Genomic DNA, 23,692 nt, shown 5'->3' with positions numbered 1-23,692 from the left:
TTTTAACTTTAAGAAAAAGTCATAAAAGATACCTGCATATGTCATATAGAAATAGTTGCATCATCCTGTGATCATTTCCATAAGATCATGGGAATTAGATTGCATGTCATATTAGATAAATTCTCACATTTCATTAGTTAGATTAGCATCACATAGACATGACCTAAAATTAAATTAAATTGCATTGCATGTTGTTTAATGGTTTGTTAAACAAGAAAAATCCAAAAAGAAACGATCATCATTGCATATAGTGTTCTCCAAACGGTATTAGCTTTGCTAAGCCGTACACTCGAGATTTGTACAATTATTTGACGTAACTAAGTAATACAAAGCATATAAATTAAATGCATTATTTAAACTGACAAACATGGAGTTTCTAAATGACGATTTATTACATCACGACCCGTCCTCATGTCCAAAGCTTTATGCGAACAAAACCCGCCGACGGTATTCTCCAAGAGCCCAAATTGGGAAGATGTTCCTATATGATGAGTAGTTCAATGTACAATTTCTCATGAATACTCCGGTGATTTCCTGTAGGCAATGAAAGTAAATAAAGAAAATAATAATTAATTTAAGCACATTGCATTAAAATAATAATTAACTGGTAACGGCCGTAGAAAACACTAACAATTACCTGTTGAGGAAAATCACCATCGTCCATCTGTGAATTGATTAGCACTTTGACTCCACGATGGATGGGTGTTGGATCTATCTCGGCCTAGAATTAAGATAAGCAAACAAGCAAATAAATAAACGTAAGTAAGATTGAGCTGGTAGAAAGTACGTGCTTATATCATTATCATCAAAATAGACGATCCTATTTCTATTTTTATGCTACATTTTCTTTGCTAATCTTGATCAGGTGTGCTGGTTACATTCGAATGCCCATAATTCATTGTAACTTATCACTTATCAAACATTATCTGTGTGCCTACCCGCACCTCGTGCAGTTAGGCGGCTCACACGAATTCGGCGCTCCCCGATAATTGCTGCGACGAAATGGCATCATAGCCGATGTATTATGTCATATGTACGTGCTAAACACTGACCTGTCCTGCATCAATAAGGGACAACAAAGCCCATGCTGTCTGAACCAAGTTTGGTCGGTTTCCTTCCAAATTTGTGTAAACCTACATTTACAAGGTTATGTAAAATTATTATCGTCAATTACGACAAAAGAACTATATATATATATATTTTTAACTCTATAGTATGTAAAAATAAATTATATAATGACTTGCAAACCTTATTCTGGCTAGACAAATAACTCTCCCCCCATCCGCCACAAGGCAACTGTTTTGACAGCAAGAACTCACAAGCTTTTCTCAGGGTTGGACTGTTGCGGTGGTTCTTCCCACAAGCCGCAAGCCCTTCTACTGCAAACCATGTGCCATAGGTGTAGCAAACTCCCCAGCATCCATACCTGAGTTCATAACACAATCTCATACTAAGTACATCTACATTACGTTCAATCAGAAGAAGGTAACATGTCCGGGTTTCTCCTTCGGTATCTCACCATGAACCATCCGGCAACTGAGTGTTTTCGATGTAGTCTATTGCTCTTGTGACGCAGCTGTCGATTTCCTTTCGGCGATGCTTGGGGTGCAACTTTTTAAAGAGCGCGAGGCCTTGGACTGCTGACGAAGTGCACTCCACGTATCTATGTTAGCAAAAATGAGTTAGTGTTGAACGCGTGACTATTATGTTCAGGTTTATCAGTAGGGTTGATGGTTTTTGGGGCTTACTCTCTTTCAATAAGGGTGTCCTCAAAGAATTCTGTAGGATTGAACTTCTGGAAAAGAGAAAAGAAGGGTTTTAAGTGTAGTGAGAGATTCTTTTGCATGTGTTTATTCGTAAAAGCTATTTCAAAGAACATTAGAAAGTAAACTTGGTGACTACATAATACTCAAAATTTACCTCCAACCATGCATACGCTCTTTGTGGCTCCCAAGCAGGAAAACCGCCATTGCTACTCTGCAATAGTTTTTGTGATGTAATAAATTGTGCAACGTCATTCTAGTGTCTAAAGTTATCTTATTGACTGTGAAAGGAAATGAAAAAGCAATATAGTTCTTAATTACTTGTAGGGAAAGAATAACATTCACAGCATCGTAGAATCGCTCTGTTTCCATCTTCTCACCCACCAGGTCAGGTGACATTTGCGAAAACAAAAGCGCTGTCTGTAAAAGACATAACATTGTTGCGTGTTAAAGATACAGTTACCCTTTGAAAGGAAACTTCCAAGACCCCATCAAATGCATGTGACCGAGATTATTACCTTTAGCCCTTCAGCTGTACAATCAGAAACTTGCCAACCATGATCTTGCATAGCAAATGTCCATGCTCCTTTAGATATGTGTCTGTACATTGCTTCAAAGTCACCAGATGGGTTGTCTCGGACCTTCAACCGAACATGTTTTAGTTGAATGTATAAAGTACACCAAGTGACCAAGCCCTTTAGATGGTTCGGATTAGACTTCACCTGAGAAGCTTTCACAAAATTGTGCCCTTTTCGTAGTGTAGTTGCATACTCTTCTGTTAGGTTACTTGACATGATCGCTTGGATGGCAAAAGCCGCATCCCACATTTGACTGCCGAAGGTCTGGAAACCGAAGTGAAGTTTTTTGTGCTTAGAGAATTTGATAACACCGATGCTAATTTTGTTTAAAATGCTTGCCTCCCAAAATGCCAAATTTAGTTGATGAAAAAATTACCCATAAGCCAATTGGGATTACGAAGAAATGATTCTGTAGATCTTCGGTCATCGAGAGACACACATTTCACAAGATAGAAAGGTCAAGATATGAAGTTGTAACCTGCATTTTAAGTCCATCTTCAGCTATCCAATAGTAGTCTGGAATTCTGGCAAGATGACGTTTGTAGGCTTCTGAATTCGGATCTTCCACCCAACAAGCAATCAAACATAAAACCTACAAATTTTTCATATTCACACGTTAAGATTGCTCTGTCTTCGACACGCTTTGTTAGCATCTTAATGAAAGCTACTTCTTGTGTTCTTTTTTGAACCTTTTCCACACATCCAATGGTCAGATATCTGCTGTTCTCGTCCTCATAATGTACGTGCTTGATCGCCACTTTCAGAGCCATCTCTCTTATCATGGAAAACGGCCAGCGCTTCAAAGCTGGCTCTGCGACGTGGTGAAGGAATCCCCATAGCATATCTTGTACTAGAGGATGAGGGTAGTATAAATCCTCCTGAAGATCGGTACTTGGTTAAGCTTCACATATTCATTGACTTAGCTAGAGCATTTTAAATAATTTTCAGACATGTCAACAAGCGTTCCCTAGTTCATCAAACATACTTCAATTTTATCTCATTTCTTGAACATTAGACATAAGGTAAAAAAGACTTCCTTTCTACCAGGAGAAGAGTGGTTGCATTTCGGAGAGAAGTCACATCTGTATGGCTTTCAAAATATCAATAGCTTTTCCAGGACTAGGGTTGGTTTTAAATCATTCATCAATTGAGACAATTTCTGAACTTCAATTTTGGATTTATCACATCAACAAAGATCATAATTAGATCATGAAGCAACAAATAAGTAGTCAGTAAAGATTTTAAAGAAAAGAAAACAGGATACACAGGCCACACCTTTGCAACAGTATTCCTTGCTTTGTTCCAACTTATTTCATGATAGGGCTCGGTGTAGAGCTCTTGTCTCAATGATAAGATCAGTCCGGTGATGGGACCGACGAACCTCCTCCCATACAAGTATGACATGGGCATGTAAACGAGACGACAATAGCACAGCATGTTACCTGAAATTGATCATTAGTTAAGATGTCTATCCACTAAAATCATATCCAACATGCGATCGAAGCCATGGAAAGAAAAGTAATTTCCTTTCAATGAGAGGATATCAACTTAAGCATACCAGGGTGGATGAAAAGTTTCCTTGGAAGAAGCCAAAATTCTGGGGGCAGTGGATTGCACCCTGCCCATTCATAAACACCTAGTACCTGCAACAACGTTGTAAGTTTTAGCATCTAAACATAATTCTCGAGTTGGGCACGAAAATTGCATAATGCATTGTTGTTTAAATAGAACATTTTTTACCCATTTCCTTTTTCTCAGTAAGGTCAATGGAAGTCATTATCATATCAGTTTCTCTTACTTAATTAGGATCATCGCATAGGACTTTTGTCTTTCTTGAACAGTCTCATGTTCGGATGAATTCAAAGCCTAGATTAACAGGTTAAACCTATCTTTGTTCTGATGAAAACAAAAGCAGACATATTTAATCATATACCGTGAGCCAAAATTTTCCCCAAGATGGAGTCCCCACAAGACCACCGTGATCAAGAATCCATTTCCTTCCTCTGGCCATGGCTCCATCCTCGCCATCTTCAAGCCCTTCTCCAAGCAATCTCAGTGTGATGTAGCTGAGTGCAGAGCCAAACATGGTGCTATGCCCTTCTATATGAAATCCCCAACCTCCATCTTCGTTCTTTTAATTTGTCGGCAAACAAGTACAGATACATTGTCATCATCACATCAAATGAAAATGAAGTAAGCGCTTGCATGAACGAGCAAAGTGCACCTGGTGGTTGTATATGTAACGTTTGATTTCCTTCCTGTGCTCCGGAGAAAATATTGCATTCATCGCTCCCGTAATGTACAGTGCAAAGACCTGCAACGCATGTTCTCAATGCTTATTTCGTATTATCAACCAGAATAACCAGGCAAACATAAAGACTGTTGTAACCGCTCTTCCTCATCATACAAAGATCTTTGGTGGGTCTTGTCATCTATTTAACGTTGGACCTAAGAAAAAATTGTAAGTGGGTCTAGGGCGAAGTAGCATTTACATCGATACGTGAAACGCCACACGACACTACGACACGTCATTTCTAAAGAAATAAAGAATTTTGTATGTTGAAACACGTTGTATATTAGATGCATATTTTTATATATACATGATTATATAAAAATATCATTGATCTTCTTCTTCTTCTTCTTCTTCTTATGTTAGGAATTCATGATTAGATTTTTATTTGGGTTAACTGGGTATATAAAGTTTGGGTGGTTGGATATATGACTTAAATATATTGCCGTGGGTGGCTGGAGATATGACTTGCGTGTCGCTAAAGTGTCTAGAATACTGATCACGTATGGATCGCATGTCAGAGAGTGTCGGAGTATCAGTATGACACGGAGACCTATGGAGAGTGTCAGTGCTTCCTAAGTCTAAGATTCTGTTGTACGTCGGACCTAGGAAAAGCGGGGCTTACCATGGGAGGAAAGAAGAACAAGGGCCCAGCGTTCTCTGAGGGCCAATGGCCATCGTGGGCCTGAATGGATGAGTGGAAGCTGATGGCCCTCTGCAGCGCGGTGGTCACTGCTTCCTCCGTCATTTCTTCAGCCTCCTGCAACTTCACCGGCGGTGGAATCGGCCGACTTGGGTTCTCCTTAGTGAGCTGCAGATTCAAGCATCGGAGTCAACTCTAGTACCAAAGCTCAAAATGCAAACTAGGGCTTATAGAAAACAGAGAATGGAAACAAAAATTTGAGGTGAAAAGCGAGGAGGATTTTTCAAATTTTCCTTGAAAGTGAAAAAAACACTTGCGTGTCTGTCGGATCACGGAGATGGTGTCATTATCACGTGGCACAGTTGACGAGTAAGATACAACATGTGCCATGTAAGAAAGTCAAATTGGAGGCCTTGTCAACGCCACATATTATTATTATTATTACTTGGTCAAAATGGCACCACATATCAGTGATTGGGAAAACCACATATTACCACATCAAAATTGAAATCGGATCTCCCATCAAACCATAGGAGATCGCAATAACATGAACTCAAAAGGATGAAGCGGGAAATTTGTTTAACTAAAAAAAATGGGTTTATTCTAGATAATTAGATGTAAATCTGCTTGCTCCGTACCTTGTGATTTTAGCAAGGCTAGATGATTATTCAAAGTGACTTGCTAAATTAATTTGACACGACAATTGATAGGGTTCCGCTAGTAGTCCCCAATGCGACGTCGTCTACCGCAACCTACAAAATAAATTTTGTAATATATTTGGGAACCCTATTTTTAATTTTGATAGGGTCTCGCCAGTATGACAATATAACGGTAGAATACTAGGCATAAGATCAGAGGTGGGTCTCGCCATGATTGCTATATATTTTTTGACATCATAACACTTGCGGTTAAGATTGTATTATTATATTAGTAAATTATCAGCTTCTCAAATCTCATTTTAATTTTTTTTTTTAAAATCCCATTTTGATACGTTGTTGGTTGATTTGTTTCATAATATACATGGCTATATTTCAAGACACGATGGGAAGTTCGCCACCTCGATGTTGGTTCTTGGCCGATCCGAAGACAAGTTTCTGCCACCTAAGACAAGTGTCCATGAAATAGTGATCGGAACGACATGTGTACAAATTCCTCCATCGCTCGACACACTGCTCGCGAAGTTTGTTCTTTCCATGCCCAGGTTCATATAAATTAGTTTTTCCACTAGATGGAAATTTTCATCAAATAGCAAAAGGAATTTATTTACCAGCACCAAGACTTATCTACGTGTAGAGAAAAATTTCATAATTTGTGTACTTTTTCAAGAGGCTTTTTAAAGAGTGGGAGAGAGAGAAAGTTTAGTTCATGCGTGCCTGCATCCTCATGAGGAGATCGGAGCTCTGCTTGATCCGAAACCGGTTCCTCGTGAACTCATCCCTGACCCTCTCGACCTCCGCCCTCTCCTCCAGCGTCCCGGCTGCGGGGTCGAACTCCCAGTGCTGCCGCCCGACGTGGTTGTTCATGCTAGTCAGCCACGGCCCGCCCTCCGCTATCTTGAGCTTCCACATTCTCTCTCTCTCTCTCTCTCTCTCTCTCTAAAAAAAGCCTGTTGAGAGTGCGTGCTTCTGTGAGCTTCGAGGGAAGTGATGAGTTAGTGCACAGGCATCTGGTTTTTATAGGGGGTCGAGTGAGAGCGACCTCTATTATTCTATTTGGCTTTTATTTTCTTTTATTTTATTTTTTTTATCTTTGGGTCCAATTTCTATTTTTGTTGGGGAGCACCAACTTAATTACTGCTGCGGAAACTTGCAAGTTTGGGAAAATCCCGTCTTCGACTCGTATCTTCCGTAAACCACGCGTTGCTGTCAAATCTTTCAGATACAAGATCACCATATTCACACGAGCCCGAAAATTAACAGTTGCTAACTGCAACTTGAGGCGTATTTTCCACGGAAATGACTCTGAATAGATGCTTTTTCCCACGAAAATCATTCGCAAGAAAGAGGTGTAATCATAGATGTCTGGGCCCCCATGAACCCGCTTTCAGTAGTGGGGGTTGATCAAGGTAGATTACTTACCAATTTGCTTCATGTTTATGTACCAACCTTTAGAATAGTAGGAAAGCACCACTGGGACATCGTGCACGCGTTGTGGCCGCATGGACCATGTCCGTGCTAGCTATTCACACCAATGTTGGACCTTCAGTTCTTTTCCCATTTAATGAATAGGATGGAACCCAAGTTTGGTAAATTGGTACTCAATGGAAGAATAGCTCCACACCATGTCAATGCTAGCTATTCGCATCAATGTTTGACCTTCAGTTCTTTTTCCATCTAATGAACACGATGGAACCCAAGTTTGGTAAATTGATACTCAAAGGAAGAATAGCTCCTCACCATGTCCATATGAATTTTTTACCAAAAGTTGAAATGGAAGTCAGATACTTTTTTTTTTTTTTTATGGGCTGATTTTTCAAGTGATTTGACATGAAGAATTAAGGTCTTGTCAATGAGTGCCCCAAAGACACTTACGAAGCAATACTTGTTTTTTTTTTCTTTTTGGTCGGAACGAAGCAATACTTTATATGACGATAGTCAAACGCCGGAGAGAGAGATTTCCAATACATCAAATTTTTTGGGCCATCTTTGATGAAGCCCTTTCCTAAGACATCAAGTTTTTCTAGGCCACGTTCAATGATGGGAAAAGAGTTAATAAATGTAATAAAACTTCAAGTAATTTAGTAAGTATAATTTAGTGAAAGATTTCAGTAAGTACCATTTTCAAGATTAAAAAAACAATAAATTGATGGCATATTTTTTCATATAACTTAGTAAAAAATACCTAGCCTTTGCATGGGGTAGCCTCCCATTCTCCTAAATTTTTTTCTTACTAGAAAAAGACTTTACCGATAGTTATTGCTTCGACCACAAATTACAATATTAAGATACTTTGCAACATAAAAAAGCATTCTCCCCGTCGAGGTATAATCGCAAGTTTTTTTGGGGTGAACAATTCCAAAGTTGGCCAAGTTCTAGGGAATCAACCCTTTCGGGATGGATTTGCATTTTTTAGAACGTGAACTTACTTTGTACACCTTGGAACTGAACTTGTGGTTCCGAGTTCTTCTAGGGTCTACTCGGAGTCCAATCAATTTTTTTTTTATTTGTCTCATTTTTAGTCAAGCAACTGAAAGTTAAAGCAACAATAAAAATATTGATCTGTTTCTTCCATAGTGAAGTCATAGCAGAGAGATTCATTGGTTGAGATTTCTCTTTCCACTCTTGCATTTATTTGCCGATGGAAATTGTCTACTAAGTTTTACAATAAATGTGCAAGGAGAAAATAGTGTTTCTTGTTTGTCATAAGAAACCTACTTTATCTAAGTTATAGAATCGTAATTCAATTATGGTTGATTGAGGTGACTCTTGCTTTTGCTCAAAATTTGGAGCGACATGGTTTTTCCCACTTCAAATGGTGCGTTGCTCTGGTTGTTGGAAATTGCTCAAAAGGCTTAGAGGGGTTACCCTTGATTTTCGACCTATATATGTTATACGTACACCAATCAAATGGGTGGATCAGGTCCTAAAAGGTCCGACCCACATTGAACCATTTATTCGTAATGAAAAGTTATTTATCCATACTCAACCCAACACATATTGTTAGTACACTTCCATATTTACCCCAATCTATATAATTTTTTTTTAAATTATATTGCTAAAGCACTTCCAAGCAATACAAATTTCTAGACAACATTTTTATTTTTTAAAAATGAATTTTTATTAATTTTATTATCTTTCTTTCCTAATTATTTTTTGAAGTCCGACGACCCTCGTCGGCCATTGGACGAGGGCTGCGAAGCCCTCGTCGAACTTCAACAAATTAAAAATAAAATAAATATAATATAGTATAATTTATATAGAAATTCAGAAAATTCAAATATATTAAAAAAAAATAGGGCAACGCTATTTCCATTTCCATTTTGGCTAAGACACTCCTCTTTTCAATCAATAGACTAAAAAACCCTTCTCTCTCTTCCCTCTTCAGGTTACTATTTCCTTTTTATGAACCTAACCAATATAACTACCTTTATTTCTATTTTCCTTTTAAATATCAAATTCACAATATAAATGTCAAATTACACCTAATAAAAAATCATTCTATAATGCATCATGTTATCACTTTCCTAGAGAAGTTTGTTATTCTTAATTTATGATCACATGCTTTTAATTAGAAAAGCTATATAAAATGTTAGAAATTTCTAGTTATAATGGATTATGAGCACACACAATTAACTATCTATTTTTTTTTTTATGAAATAGTTTGAGGGAATTTATTTCAAAGTTGAAATTTAAAATTCAATGCAACTATCAAGCATATTTTGATCTTGTGGGTAATTTTTGAGTGGACTTGTAGGTTTCTAAAGTTACAAATTGCTTATTTGTACTATTTTTTTTAGATTTCACATTTTAATATGAGTTGCAAGATGGGGTTGAAATTTTTTTTACACATTCTGCTTTTTAAAATTTGCATAAGTTGATCCACTTGCTATGAGATTGAATTTACAATCGATATAAATTCCTTTCTTTGTATCAAGGGTTGAACAAGACGAAATTTCATGTTTTTTTCTCTATATGTTTATCATTTGTTAATACATATCTAAATACAAAATATGTTCGACATTTTATTATCCTTTTAACAAATTAATCATTTCCATTTGGTCATCAATATTACTTTTCCGTTTTTGTCAAGATCAACTAAAAATAAAGGTAGATTTGTGGATAAGCATGATAAAAAAAACATTTAATTGAATAAAAGGGATGGTATTTTAGTAAGTTAACTACCAAAAAGAGTGTTTTAGCCAAAATGGGAGTGGAAATAGCGCCACTCAAAAAATAATAAAAATCATGTTTACTGTTGGGTCTCTTATGTGGGTTGAGTACACCTGATAGTAAAAGGATACGGACCTCTTAAATGGATTGTCTTAAGTGGGCTATAAAAAAGTTCACGATAGATCCATTTGTAACCTACTTATTTTGGTCTCTTTATTTTTTAGACCCATTATGATGGCTTTTCTAAATTTGTTATGACCCATTTAAATACGTGTGCGTTATTAAATAGGTTTCGGATCCATTTTGACAAGTCTGGTTATACGACATGGCCACATAGCACATACTACGTCGAAATAGGTATTACAATCGAATGGTCTTGTTTATTGCGCACTCATAGATAACCAAAACACGGATTTTCAAGATGGAATGTCTAAGAACACTCGAACCTCTCTAGCAAGTAAAGTCCGTTTTGATCGTCTCTTCGCATATACTTGCAGTAGCATTGGAGCAATGCCCTTTTTGGCACTCTGAATGGGTATTTACACAGCCAATTTGAAATTTGCAAGACTAATGTTCCCTTAAAAAACCGCATTCATAACCAACATTCAATGAATTTGGTGATTTTAAATTACCATAAATACTTGGTATTATTGACGAGATAACAGAACTTAATTAACAAATAGATGGGTAACAGAGTTCATTGACTAGTCTAGAAACTGCGGACAGCTCAACGTCATTGAATTTTTTGCCGTCCAGCTCACTGTCGCTGAATTTTACTTCTGTTCTGGACAAAGGGCAACAACGCATGCCTCATACTCTAGGGCAAACTATAGTGCTTAATCCTTTTGAGTTATCTAGAGGACTCCCTATTTTCAAAATATTTGAGTTGTTGGGAGGACGCTCGCCGGGTAGTTGCTAAGGGAGAACTTAAGTCCAAACCCGTCAACTTATCCAGTTAAATATACTTTAACCTAAAAACTTAAACAATCGTGCACCTTCATAAATCTCATCTGACATGTGAGTCATTTGCATTAGGTCTATTCCTCCTTAATCCAACTATCCTTCCGCACCAACATTATCTCGACTCAAAAACAGTTTGATTTGATTGCATATCCGTATGACTATAAGGCCATTTTGATTAAGACATTGCTTCGATTAGAGGACCTCGTGAGAGAGTTTGTGGACCACACATGAAAGAACCATTTTTAGTCCCCAAAAAAATCATGAGAATGAGATATCAACGATTAACGATGGAGGCCAACCGAGTCACGGCACTACACAAGAGAAAATGGCCTTGTTAATTAATAACGAATTTCAACAAACAAATAATAATAATAAGTTGACTTGGGTTTGGCGGTGTTATTTATTTTCAAGCAAAAGATCATGCTTACCAAATTAGGTGACGAATCATTTAAGACATAGCTGAAAGTAAGAATGCTACACCTGATAAACATTGTGGGATGCTAATCCGTTCCACGCGTAATCAAACCCGGAAGTTCAGATCTCTAGTTGATGTAGACTAGTTTCTTTCACTGGTAGACTCAGGTAGCTGACTTTCCCCATCATCACCTGTGTCTTTCCAGGTCCATCCGTTCCTGTAGTTGCTAGGGCTGGTTGCGTATCCATATGACTATAAGGCCCATTTGTTTACGACATTGCTTCGATTAGAGGACCTCGTGAGGGAGTTTATGGACCACACATGAAATGACTGTTTTTAGCTCGAAAGAAATCATGAGGATAGAGGTATCAACGATTAATGATGGAGGCCAACCGAGTCACGGCATGTCACAAGAGGAAATGGCCTTGTCAATTAATAATGAGTTCACTTGTTTTGCCGGTGTTATTGAATTTCAAGAAAAGATCATGCTCAACAAATTAGGTGACAAATTGTTAATTTATGTCTCAAGTTTAAATTGTTTGGGGATATAAATCGGTTAGTTAAATTAATTTAAAGAAAAATCTTGGATATATACAAGATTTGACCGGTTGACCGAAAGATGGGTATACGCAGTGGACGTCTTCAAGAAAAGTGATGATAGCCACTACAAGACAAAAGAGTTTCACTTATTGTAATTATATTTGCTTGTGGGGCCCAAGGTTGTTTCTTTTAAGTCAGAGAGAATACATGAAAAAGTAAAACATAAGGGTTTTTTACCCTTGACACCTGCTGCAACCGTACAATATAAAAGGGAGGACCTCTTCTGTTCCAAAAGGAAGACCGAGACACGCCGCACAAAAGAAGAAGCAGAGAAAAATCACTCGAAGAAGTCCGATCGCGCGAAGAAGACTGAAGAGAGAAGATTTGTGCTTCGTGAGTTTTATTATATCCAATTAAGTTGTTTATTTATGAACACTTAGGGTTTGGGTATAATTTAGGTGCGGGAAACATGAGCGTATTGAACGATTGTAATTCCGATTCTCCGATTATAGTAGATTGTTTTTGCTGGCTCTCTCGTGGATGTAGGTACCGATATTCGGACCGAACCACGTAATCTCTGGTGTCCTTTATTGTTCATCGTTATTTTTCTGGGCTTTTTCATATTGATTTATTTGCAAGATCCGGGTTAGTTTCCGCGCGTTATATTTTAACAATTGGTATCAGAGCCGGGTTCGGATATTCTAGATTGTGATTTGGGGCTTTTTGCTTGTCTAATTATTATCTGGATATCCTGTGATTGCAATTATGTCTGGAGTGAAAGCTAAAATTGAGAATTTTAACGGGAGGAACAACTTTGGGTTATGGAGCCTCAAGATGGAGGCGTTATTGACAACTCAAGGTTTAGCAAAAGCATTAGAGGGCAAGGGTGAGTTGCCCGAAACGATGACAGATGCTGAAAAGGACGTGGTAATGAGGAAAGCTAGAAGTTTAATCTCGTTGAATTTATCGGATGAAGTGTTAATAGAGGTAGGCGAGGAGAAGGATATCGCAGCATTGTGGACAAAACTTCGGGCGCTCTATGTAACGAAGGGTTTGAACAATCGCTTATATATGTTGAAGAGGATGTTCCGGTTCGGATATACCGAAGGTACGTCTATCAGAACCCACCTAGATGAATTTAATAAACTCATGATGGATTTGAAGAATGTCGGTAAGACACTTGATGATGAAGAGCGGGGCATGATGTTGTTAGCTTCCCTACCAGAGTCATGGGAGCACTTTGCTGATTCATCATTGCAGGGGCGTACTACGATTACCTCGGAAGAGGTAAAGTCCGCCTTATTTTCTAAAGAGTGGCAAAGAAAGTTGCGAGATGACAGCCTAGCACAGGATGTAGCGCGAGGACCGGTGATTTGGGGTAGAGAGCAACAACAAGGGTCCAAGAATGTGAGAAGTAAAAGCGGATCTAAGTCACGCCATAGAAAGTTTAAGGGACGCGTGAAGTGCTTTGAGTGTCACGAGGAGGGACACATCGGGAGAGATTTTCTTAAGTTGAGAAACATAGGTGATAAGCAGAAAGCTACAACCAGTGTGGCGAACGTTCTTGAAGAGAGCACTAGTGATGCGTAGCTGTCTTGTGTGTGATTGCGGGTTCGTCAGGAGATGAATGGGTGTTAGATTCGGGGTGTTCTTATCATATGACGCCTCATAGGAACCGGTTTACTACTTACCGGACTGCAGATGTTGGTAGAGTTTTGTTGGAGAATAACGCATCCCGTAAGGTTGTGGGGATAGGGACAATTCGGATTCGGATGCACGATGGCGTGGTGCGCACATTGACGGACGTGAGGCATGTACCAGAGCTCAAGAAGAACCTTATTTCTTCGGGGACACTCGATGATATCGAGTGTAAGTACACCACTGAAGGTGGAGTGCTGAAGATCTCTCGAGGTGCCATGACAGTGATGAAAGGGAAGAAAGTGAGTTCTCTCTATCAACTACTGGGAGAGACTGTGACAGGAGCCGCTGCGGTTTCATCATGTGAGTCAGATTCCGATTTAACCCGTTTATGGCATATGTGTCTAGGGCACATGAGTGAGGCAGGTATGACGATGCTGAGTGATAGAGGGTTGTTAAAGGATCAGAAGACAAGTAAGTTATACTTATGTGAGCACTGCATCTTTGGGAAGCATCGTAGGATTAAGTTTACTACAGGTATTCATTCGACCAAGCAACCTGTAGAATATATTCATTCAGATGTTTGGAGCCCGTCTCCGCTTCCTTCTAAAGGAGGTGATCGTTATATGCTGACATTTATCGACGACTATTCCAGGAAGGCATGGGTATACTTTACGAAGCACAAATCTGATGTGTTTGATCGGTTCAAGAAATTTAAGGCATTGATTGAGAAGCGATCGGATAAACAGATAAAATGCACGAGAACCGATAACGGCATGGAGTTACGTGGTAAAGATTTTACCGAGTTCTGCGAGAGAGAAGGGATTGTGAGACACCGCACAAGCACTGGGACACCACAGTAGAATGGTGTGGCAGAACGAAAGAACAGAACTTTACTTGAGCGGGCTCGGAGCATGCTTTCGCATGCTGGAATAAGCAAGGAATTTTGGGCCGAAGCGGTGAACATGGCATGTTACCCGATTAATCGATTTCCATCATCTGCTATCGAGTGGAAGACTCTAGAGGAAGTATGGTCGGGGAAACCCGTTAATTACTCCGGATTACGAATATTCGGATGTCCCGCATATGCTCATACGAGTGATGGTAAACTTGAGTCGAGGTCGAAGAGGTGCATATTTCTGGGTTATGCACATGGGGTGAAAGGTTACCGGCTGTGGTGCACCGATCCTAGATCACCCGGTTTTCTAATCAGCAGAGATGTGATCTTCGACGAGACCGCAATGCTTCAACAAAGGAGTTCTAAGACACAACCAGCAGAGCGGACGGATCATGGTGTTAGTAGTGAGGTGGAGCTTCAGGTGGAGACTCCGGAGACCTCGGAGGTAACAGATGTTAAGATTGCAAATGAGGCCGCAGTTCTCGAAGACGGTGATAGTGAACAACGAGTACGGCCGCAGCATAGTATAGCCGCAGACAGACAAAGAAGGTTGTCGCGACCCTTCGGAATTTTTTTTTTTTTTGGTGAGAGTTAACGAGCCGATCCTTTTATATGTATGACCCTGGTTGTCGGCGGGGTTTTAGGATCGCGGGTCTCTCCTAAGACCCATTACCCGAATCGCGATGTCGGGAAAAATTTTATCGAAGTCGACCTTAGTGTGGTTGAGTGGCATGTGCATAGTGTACATGCATTTTGGAGTCGCCACCGATCAATTTATTGGAGGGTATGATCGGAAAACCCTACCGAGCGATCGGGAGAAACCGTTCGGTTCCGCGAAAACCAGAGATTTTTGGATCCGGGGACTTAGTTACGTCGAGATTTTCATCAACGCCCTTTCGGTTACCGATGTCGAGTGATTTTCTAACCTATGAATTCATGCGGACGGACTTTCGGGTGAGGTAGGCCCTAACGGTTCTAAGTATTCATATAGATGGGAATTTTACTATCCTAACAGTCACAATCAGAAAATTAAGAGCGCAATCAACATAATCGCACACAATCAAATCAATCAAATGAACGAGTCTAATATGAGGACCTAGGTTTACTAGTGTACCTACAGAAGCTCAAATCCAATTTTCAAATTTTCAAAGGAGAGGGTGCCATCCGAGGACCTAGGTTTACTAGTATACCTACAGAAGCTCAAACCCTATTTTCAAATTTTCAAAGGAGAGGGTGCCATCCGAGGACCTAGGTTTACTAGTGTGCCTACAGAAGCTCAAACCCTATTTTCAAATTTTCAAAGGAGAGGGTGCCATCTAAGGACCTAGGTTTACTAGTGTGCCTATAGAAGCTCAAACCATATTTTCAAATTTTCAAATGAGAGGGTGCCATCCGAGGACCTAGGTTTACTAGTGTACCTATAGAAGCTCAAACCCTATTTTCAAATTTTTCAAAAGAGAGGGTGCCATCCGAGGACCTAGGTTTACTAGTGTACCTACAGAAGCTCAAACCCTATTTCAAATTTTCAAAGGGAGAGGGTGCCATCCGAGGACCTAGGTCTACTAGTGTACCTACAGAAGCTCAAACCCTATTTTAAAATTTTAAAGGAAAGGATCCGAGGACCTGGGGGCGCCGGAAGACCTGCAGAGAATCAAAGTTAGTCAACTCTTTAAAACGTAACTTTTCCGAGGATTTGGGGTCACCAGGGAACCCGCAGAAAGTTCAATCAAACATCATTAGAATGACAATTTTAAGTTCTAGGGAGAAACTTAAGAATTCCAAGCAAATTTTCAAAGTGTATTTGTGAAAGAAACATATCTAATCACAAGTTCAACTTTTCACTTGGGATGGATTTTGAATGACACATCCCGAGTGTTCTATAAAAAGGTTATTTTAAAAGTCTTTCAAAAAGATTTTCCTTCATCCAAGAGGACTTCTCACCATTTTGGGAAGGCTTTTCTTAAAATTCAAATCCGCTTACAGGAAACCTAACCTTGAGGTTTCGGGATCATTCGAGATGCTTACAATCGGCCTGATCAGAAAAGGTATTTTAAAAGGGACCGTAATTTAGGCCGGGTCAAAGGCTTATCAAAGGATATTCATTTTGAGGCTTAGAAACGAATTTTGATCAGAAATAGCTTCTTCGGGTCTACAAGTCAAGAACTCTGAAGTCATGATAAGACAGGATTATACTTACCTCTTTAAGCGGTAGCTTCCCGTGTGATCTCTTGCATCAACCTGAGACACCTCTAGATTAGAAAAATTTTGGGTGACAGGTCGTATCTTGGTTTAGGGTAGGCTTTTTAAGAATGGCCATATTTCAAAAGAGGGGTGAACTTGGGTGATCACCTTGACATTTTACCAGCAATCATTTGCTTTCGAGGAATTTTCATGATCGGCTTTCTTTAGCTTGTTTTGAGGATTTTCCTCTTTTCATCTGAATTTTTTTCAAACTTTACCCTTTTCAAGACGCTTTTTCATGGGCTTTGGCCTTGCTTTTACCAGGCGCTTTGCTTTTTCTAGCTCTTTTGCTTCTTGCCATTTTTTGCATTGACCGGCTCTTTTGAGACCAGTATCAAGAATTTTTCAAATTATGCATTTTGACTTATTGCTAGTAATTCCTTTGCTTTGCCCCAGTGTAGGGAGGTGATCACCAACAAGGGTTTAGAAATGAACATTTAAAAGCTCGAATTGGCTCTTCAAAGGTCAAGTGTTTGGGGATATATAAATGAAATGCTTTTCTTCACTTTGAGGTGTTCCAAGCTTATGCCAGAAATCACCTGAAGCTATCACAAAAAGATTGATGCAGGTTAGCGCAATAAAGTCTTACCCCGATCTTTTCTCCAAGGAATCATCCAATGAACTTCCAAATATGTCCCCAATATGAGGTGGTTCTTGACAGGGTTGTATTCAGAAAATTTCTCCCTTTTGGCTCGGAGTGGTTATCAAAGGATATAAATGTGTATGGATAATTTTGAAATGAAAATACCTTTCATCACTTCAATCCATGTAATCACCGCGAATGATCCATACATCCCGAGATTAAGCTTTTTCGCTCTATCACTCTCACTCATCACTTAAGTGTATCGGGGACGTACTTGAGGATAATGTTTGCCTCTTTTCATCCGAAGGATCATTCTTTTGAAAAGCTTTCAAAACATACCATTTTATAAAAACTCGGGGCATTTCACCAAAATTCATCATTTGCAAAAGTTTTTATCAAAAGATGTATTCAAAAGATGTTGTCGTGTCTTAAAAGAAATGTTTCTTTGAAAGGGTCTTGTGGCTTTACAAATCCAAGTTTTTCAATTTCACGCATGACAGTGCATGAACATACTTCATAAAAGAGAAGAACCTCAAACCTGTCTTATTCAAATGCTGGCCTTTGCTTCTTGTAAAAACAAAAGGAAACAATCGGTTCAAAGTCGTTCAAAGTTTCAAATCCCGAAGCGACTTCCTCCTATCTCCTTCGGATGTTGATTCCTGTTTCTCGCATAAACAAAAGGAAACAATCAGTTAAAGATATTCAAAATTTTAAATCCCGAAGCGATTTTCTCTTGTCTCCTTTGGGTGTCGATTCCTGTTTCCTATAAAAATAAAAGGAAACAATCGGTTCAAAGACGTTCAAAGTTTCAAATCCCGAAGCGATTTTCTCTTGTCTCCTTTGGGTATCGATTCCTGTTTCCCGTAAAAATAAAAGGAAACAATCAATCAAAGATGTTCAAAATTTTGAATTCTAGAAGTGACTTCCTTGTTTGATCCATTGCTCTGCAGGATTTTTCGTGATTCCCGATCCACCTGCAAAATACAAACGTATGCAAATGTCATGTGAATGCAAAATTTTATATGACTCAGATATGCTCATCAATCGCTTTGAAGCTTGATTTTTTTTCAAGGATAATATCTCTTCATGGCGTCCGCATTTACTGGACTTGCCAATTCTTCTCCATCCATGTTTACAAGTATAAGAGCTCCCCCGGATAAGACTTTCCGAATTACGTAGGGGCCTTCATAATTTGGCATAAACTTGCCTCCTGGGTGTTGGGCATTTAGGAGCATTTTCTTCACAATCAGCATCCCCGCTTCAAAGTTTACGGGCTTGACTTTCTTGTTAAAAGCCCCGGCTACTTTCTTCCGGTAGCTTTGACCATGGCAGATAGCCTTCAATTGTTTTTCATCAATCAAATTCAACTGTTCGTGTCTCTGCCGGTTTCACTCATCCTCCGTGAGCTCTACTCGAGCCAAGACCCTTAAAGAGGGGATTTCCACCTCTACTGGTAGGACTGCTTCCATACCGTATACTAAAGAGTAGGGAGTTGCCCCGGTTGAAGTATGAATCGAAGTTCGATAGGCCATAAGAGCATATGGCAACCTTTCGTGCCAATCTCGATATTTCTCAACAGTTTTGGCCAATATCTTCTTGATATTCTTGTTTGCCGCTTCCACAGCTCCATTCATTTGTGGGCGGTATGGTGAAGAATTAAGGTGTCGTACCTTAAATTGATCCAATAGGTAATCGACTACCTTGTTGTTCAAATTGGAGCCATTGTCGGTAATTATGGCTCTTGGAACTCCATATCTTGAGATGATATCCCGCTTGATGAATTTAGCCACACTGTTTGCGGTGACGTTGGCATATGAGCTAGCTTCAATCCATTTGGTGAAGTAGTCAATAGCCACCAGAATAAAGCGATGTTCGTTGGAGGCCTTTGGGTTAATAGGGCCAATCATATCAATTCCTCACATAGAAAATGGCCAGGGTTCTGACATTTGATGCGATTCGATTAGCGGCGCATTTATCTTGTCGCCGTATACTTGGCATTGATGGCGGGATCTGACGTGCTGATTGTAATCTGACTCGATAGTCATCCAGTAGTATCCAAGTTTCATGATCTTCTTGGCGAAGAGGTGACCATTCATATGCGGCTCGCATTCTCCTTCATGAATCTCTTTCATAATGAGATTTGCTTCTTTGGCGTTTACGCACCTCAGTAAGACAGAGTCAAAGGATCTCTTGTATAAGATCTATCCGCTGAGGAAAAATTTAGAAGCCATCTTGCTAATGTACTTCTTATCTTCTAGTTGGCTGTCTTGCGGGAATTCACCCTTCAGCAGGTAATTCTTGATGTCATGATACCATGGTTCTTCATCAAGTTCTTCTTCAACAACCATGCAGTATACGGGTTGATCAAGGATATCGATCCTTAACGGCTCTATCTCAAGGCCATCTTGTACTTGTAACATGGCTGATAATGTGGCCAAAGCATTAGCAAAATGATTCTGAGTTCTTGGTAGATACTCGAAAGTAATCTCCTCAAAATGTTGGATCGGGTCTTCGAGGAATTTATGATAAGGGATAAGTTTGGGATCCTTCGTCTTCTACTCTCCCCGAGTTTGTAAGATGATTAACATAGAATCTCCGTATACCAATAGCTTCTTCACCTTTAATGAGATGGCCAATTGTAATCCCAAGATGCAGGCCTCATATTCAGAAATGTTGTTGGTGCATGGGAATACCAACTTGGCCGAGACTGGATAATGTTGATCTTCGGGGGATATTAAGACTGCCCCGATACCTGATCCAGTGAGATTCACTGCGCTATCAAAGTACATTGTCCACTTGTCTTCAGATATATTCAAAATTTGACCTCCCTTGTTTTGCTCTGAAACATCTTTAGAAGGATTTTCAGCTAGCATATCAGCAATTGCTCTTCTCTTGACAGATTTTTAGGGAGAGGTTCTGATGTCAAATTCCGAAAGCAATACCTGCCATTTGACCATCTTTCCTAATAAAGCCGGTTTCTCCAAGAGGTACTTGATGGGGTCATTCTCAGTAACCAACTGGATATGATAGTGCAAGGTATACCGCCTCAATCCGTGGAGGACCCAAACCAATGCTTCGCAAGTCCTTTCCACTGACGAGTATTTAGCTTCAGATACAGTGAACTTTTTGCTCAAATAATAGATGGCCCGTTCCTTTCGATCCTTGGGGTTAGTTTGAGCTAATAAAGCTCCCAAGGACTCATCATAAACCGTCAGATATAGAGTTAAAGGAACGTTAGGGATAGGAGGTTCTAGTACTCGGGGTTGTACCAAGTATTCCTTGATCTTCTCGAACGCTTGTTGACACTCTGAATCCCATTTTACTTTCGCGCCTTTCTTCAGAAGCTTGAAAAAGGGTTTCGCCGTTTCTGACAACTGCGATATGAATCTGGATATATAGTTCAATCTTCCAAGTAGACCCCTCACTTCTTTAACAGTAGAGGGAGTCCCTATTTCCCATATGGCTTTGATTTTGGAGGGGTCAATTTCGATTCCATGACCGCTTACGACAAATCCGAGCAGTTTTCCAGATCTTGCGCCGAATACGCATTTCGCGAGATTCAGCTTGAGCTTATATTTTCTCAATTGATCAAATAATTTCCTCAGCACTTGGATATGATCTTCTCCAGGTCTGGATTTGGCGATCATATCATCTACATAGACCTCCATCTCTTTATGTATCATATCATGAAAGAGGGTTACCATAGCCCTTTGATACGTTGCCCCTGCGTTTTTCAATCCGAAGGGCATGACCTTATAACGGAAGATCCCCCATTGTGTAGTGAATGAGGTCTTTATCTTATCTTCTTCTTTCAACATGATCCGGTTGTACCACGAGAATCCATCCATGAAGGAGAATAGTTCAAAACCCGTAGTGCTATCGACGAGCACATCAATGTGCGATAGGGGAAAATCATCTTTCGGACTGGCTTTGTTCAAGTCCCGATAATCCACGCATATTCTAATTCTCTCGTCTTTCTTCTTAACTGGCACGATGTTGGTGACCCAATCAGCATATGGGACAGCTTCAATAAATCCAACTTTGAGGAGCTTCATCACTTCCTCTTTAATCTTATCTCGCGATTCGGGGTTCATTCTTCTAGATGGCTGATTAACTGGTGTGCAAGTAGGATCGGTGGGCAAAGCATGCTCTACTATTTCACGATCTAAACCTGACATGTCAGCGTATGACCAGGCGAAAGTATCCCGATATTCTTTGAGCAATGCAGTCATTCTTAAAACATCTGCAGCAGATAGATGTCCGCCCACTTTCACTTCTTTGACGCAAGTAGAATCTCCAAGATTAATAGTGATGGGTTCTTTAGAGATGGGAGGCTTGGACTCTTCAAAACAATCTCATTCCCTCTTGATATTGCTCACATCAACCTCTTCTATATCGATTTCATATGCATGATTATCGAGCTGATCCGAGTCACCTATTAACCTGTTATGCATGGGTGGGATGACATGCCCGAAATGCATCATGAAAGGTTAGTATTCAAAGATGACAAAACTAAAGAATGCATGATCCGAAGACATTTTTTGAATTCAATTTTTGAAGAAAAAGGAAAGAGAACTAGTCCACAATCTTCCGGACATCCTTGTTCTCAAAAGGCCACTTTTAAAACTCAAGATCACATGGCGGATCGGGCCTCAAGTTCCATGGTATAAGCAATTGTCATCATCGGACCAATCTGTTGTTCCACATGTCCGTAATAAAACTTGAGATGGTTTTCATTAATAGATGCAACTAAAGGTAATACAAGATTGCACTTCTTGGATCACAGCATGAGACCCAAAGGGTGCTAAAACAACGAGAATCTTTAAAAACAAATGCAGTAATCAAAATGCATTAAAAGGTAAAGTTTAGAAAGAGCCTTTTACTCCGGGGTGGAGAAATCATCGTCCAGCCACTCAATGATCACGTGCACCCGATTATCCAGGAACGGGTTGAACAAGTCCGGCTCAGTATCTTCCGAGATATCCTCATCTTCCAGCCATTTGCCCCCTTTGGAAAACACCTCAAATAAGGGGTTTAGGAACATTTTCCCTCTAGCTTTCCACACATCGGTGCCTACAAAACGGCCACCTTGGTGTCCACGGCGTCCACGGTCTCCATAACACTTGTTTCGACCTCGGCCCCGACCCGTATCATTCTTCATTATTCCATTATAGCCCAGACCAACCTTGTGGTCATTCGAGCCCAAATTCAAAGGGTTAAGGATTCCCCGACCGTGTTTCCCTAGTCCGGCACCTAGAATAAAACCGTTCGAGAGTAGCACTCTTCCCGCCATGGTCGCAGGTTTTGAGAGCTCCGGTGTAGCTATCTTTGTATCCGGCGATACATGCATGACAGATACGATATCAAAAGTATGATAACTCAGCTCTTCCTCCTTTGAGGGTTCGATGTATGGGACCATCCCTTTTAAAGAAGCCCGATGCGCCGTTTCGCCATGGACGGTGAGCAGCTGACCCCTGACTACAAATTTTACCTTCTGATGCGGGGAGGAAGGTACCGCTCCCGAAACATGGATCCATGGTCTTCCAAGAAGTAAGGTGAAGGCGCTATGGATATCCAGCACTTGAAACGGTACAGAGAAGGTCACCGGTCCAATGGAGATGTCTAGTTCAATTTCCCCTACCACATTCTTGGAGACTCAGTCAAATGACCGAATAGTGGCCTTGGATGTCTTCACAAAATCTTCGTTTATCCCCAAGCTTCTTAAAGTGCTCAGAGGACAGAGATTAAAGGCCGAACCATTGTCAATTAGGACATGAGGAACCTCCTTTCCGTGGCACTTCACGGCGATATAGAGAGCTCTATTATGCACACGCCCTTCCTTTGGGAAATCTTCATCCGAAAAGGATATCCGGTCGTTCAAAAGGATAGCACCTACGAAGTCCCCTAGTTGAACTTCGTTAATGGTTTCCGGAACATGGACCTCGTCTAATACCTTCGGGAGGGCATTCTTGTGCTTTTCAGAATTCTTGAAGAGATCAAGCAAAGAGATCTGCGCCGGCATTTTCCGTAATTGGTCAACGACCTCATATTCACCGGTTCTCACGATCGATTGCAATTTCTCAACTTCTTCTGCAGTTGGGACTTTCTTTTCGGGATCCGCTTCTCTTGGTGGATAACATCTTCCCGATCTCATTATGGCATCAATCTCGCCCGTTCCATAATCCCAATGAACTGCCCTCGAGTTATACTCTTCCACAAGCGGTAACTTAATCTTTACTGGTCCGATTTCCTCCGGTGGAGATTCGGACGTTGACGGTTTTTCCGAGGAGGATGCTTCCCAATTATCCACC

At 40.1% G+C, this 23,692-nt stretch overlaps 1 protein-coding gene across 3 annotated transcripts; it reads right to left on the bottom strand.

Annotated features, from left to right (window-relative positions):
* Positions 1 to 206: 206 nt before the first annotated feature.
* Positions 207 to 22,868, bottom strand: LOC115749643 (lupeol synthase-like). Of its 3 annotated transcripts, none has more exons than XM_030686548.2 (19): positions 22,864 to 22,868; positions 6,648 to 6,861; positions 5,257 to 5,442; positions 4,566 to 4,655; positions 4,275 to 4,472; positions 3,900 to 3,984; positions 3,617 to 3,783; positions 3,031 to 3,219; positions 2,820 to 2,933; positions 2,486 to 2,605; positions 2,282 to 2,404; positions 2,085 to 2,183; positions 1,921 to 1,977; positions 1,749 to 1,795; positions 1,520 to 1,663; positions 1,249 to 1,426; positions 1,053 to 1,133; positions 638 to 721; positions 207 to 534 (listed from the first exon to the last, which is right to left on the bottom strand). In XM_030686548.2, the coding sequence occupies exons 2-19, from the start codon at positions 6,840 to 6,842 to the stop codon at positions 424 to 426; spliced, it is 2,268 nt and encodes a 755-aa protein (XP_030542408.2). In that variant the 5' UTR covers positions 6,843 to 6,861; positions 22,864 to 22,868; the 3' UTR covers positions 207 to 423. The 3 variants fall into 3 exon arrangements, with proteins under 3 accessions (XP_030542408.2, XP_048133906.1, XP_030542409.2); XM_048277949.1 differs by having other exon boundaries at positions 2,109 to 2,183; XM_030686549.2 differs by lacking the exons at positions 2,486 to 2,605; positions 22,864 to 22,868.
* Positions 22,869 to 23,692: the final 824 nt, after the last annotated feature.

Source organism: Rhodamnia argentea, chromosome 4 (genome assembly GCF_020921035.1).
Source record: "Rhodamnia argentea isolate NSW1041297 chromosome 4, ASM2092103v1, whole genome shotgun sequence".
Lineage (NCBI taxonomy): Eukaryota > Viridiplantae > Streptophyta > Magnoliopsida > Myrtales > Myrtaceae > Rhodamnia > Rhodamnia argentea.
This window is presented reverse-complemented; position numbering and strand designations above follow the sequence as displayed.

What these genes read in the sequence shown, in the direction of transcription:
- LOC115749643 (XM_030686548.2), bottom strand. Translation starts at nt 6,842, where the DNA reads ATGTGGAAGCTCAAGATAGCGGAGGGCGGGCCGTGGCTGACTAGCATG. An exon ending in CCATTGGATGTGTGGAAAAG is followed by an intron (nt 2,934 to 3,030) that starts GTTCAAAAAAGA and finishes AAAAATTTGTAG; the next exon opens with GTTTTATGTTTGATTGCTTG. An exon ending in CCCTTATTGATGCAGGACAG is followed by an intron (nt 722 to 1,052) that starts GTCAGTGTTTAG and finishes TCTTAATTCTAG; the next exon opens with GCCGAGATAGATCCAACACC.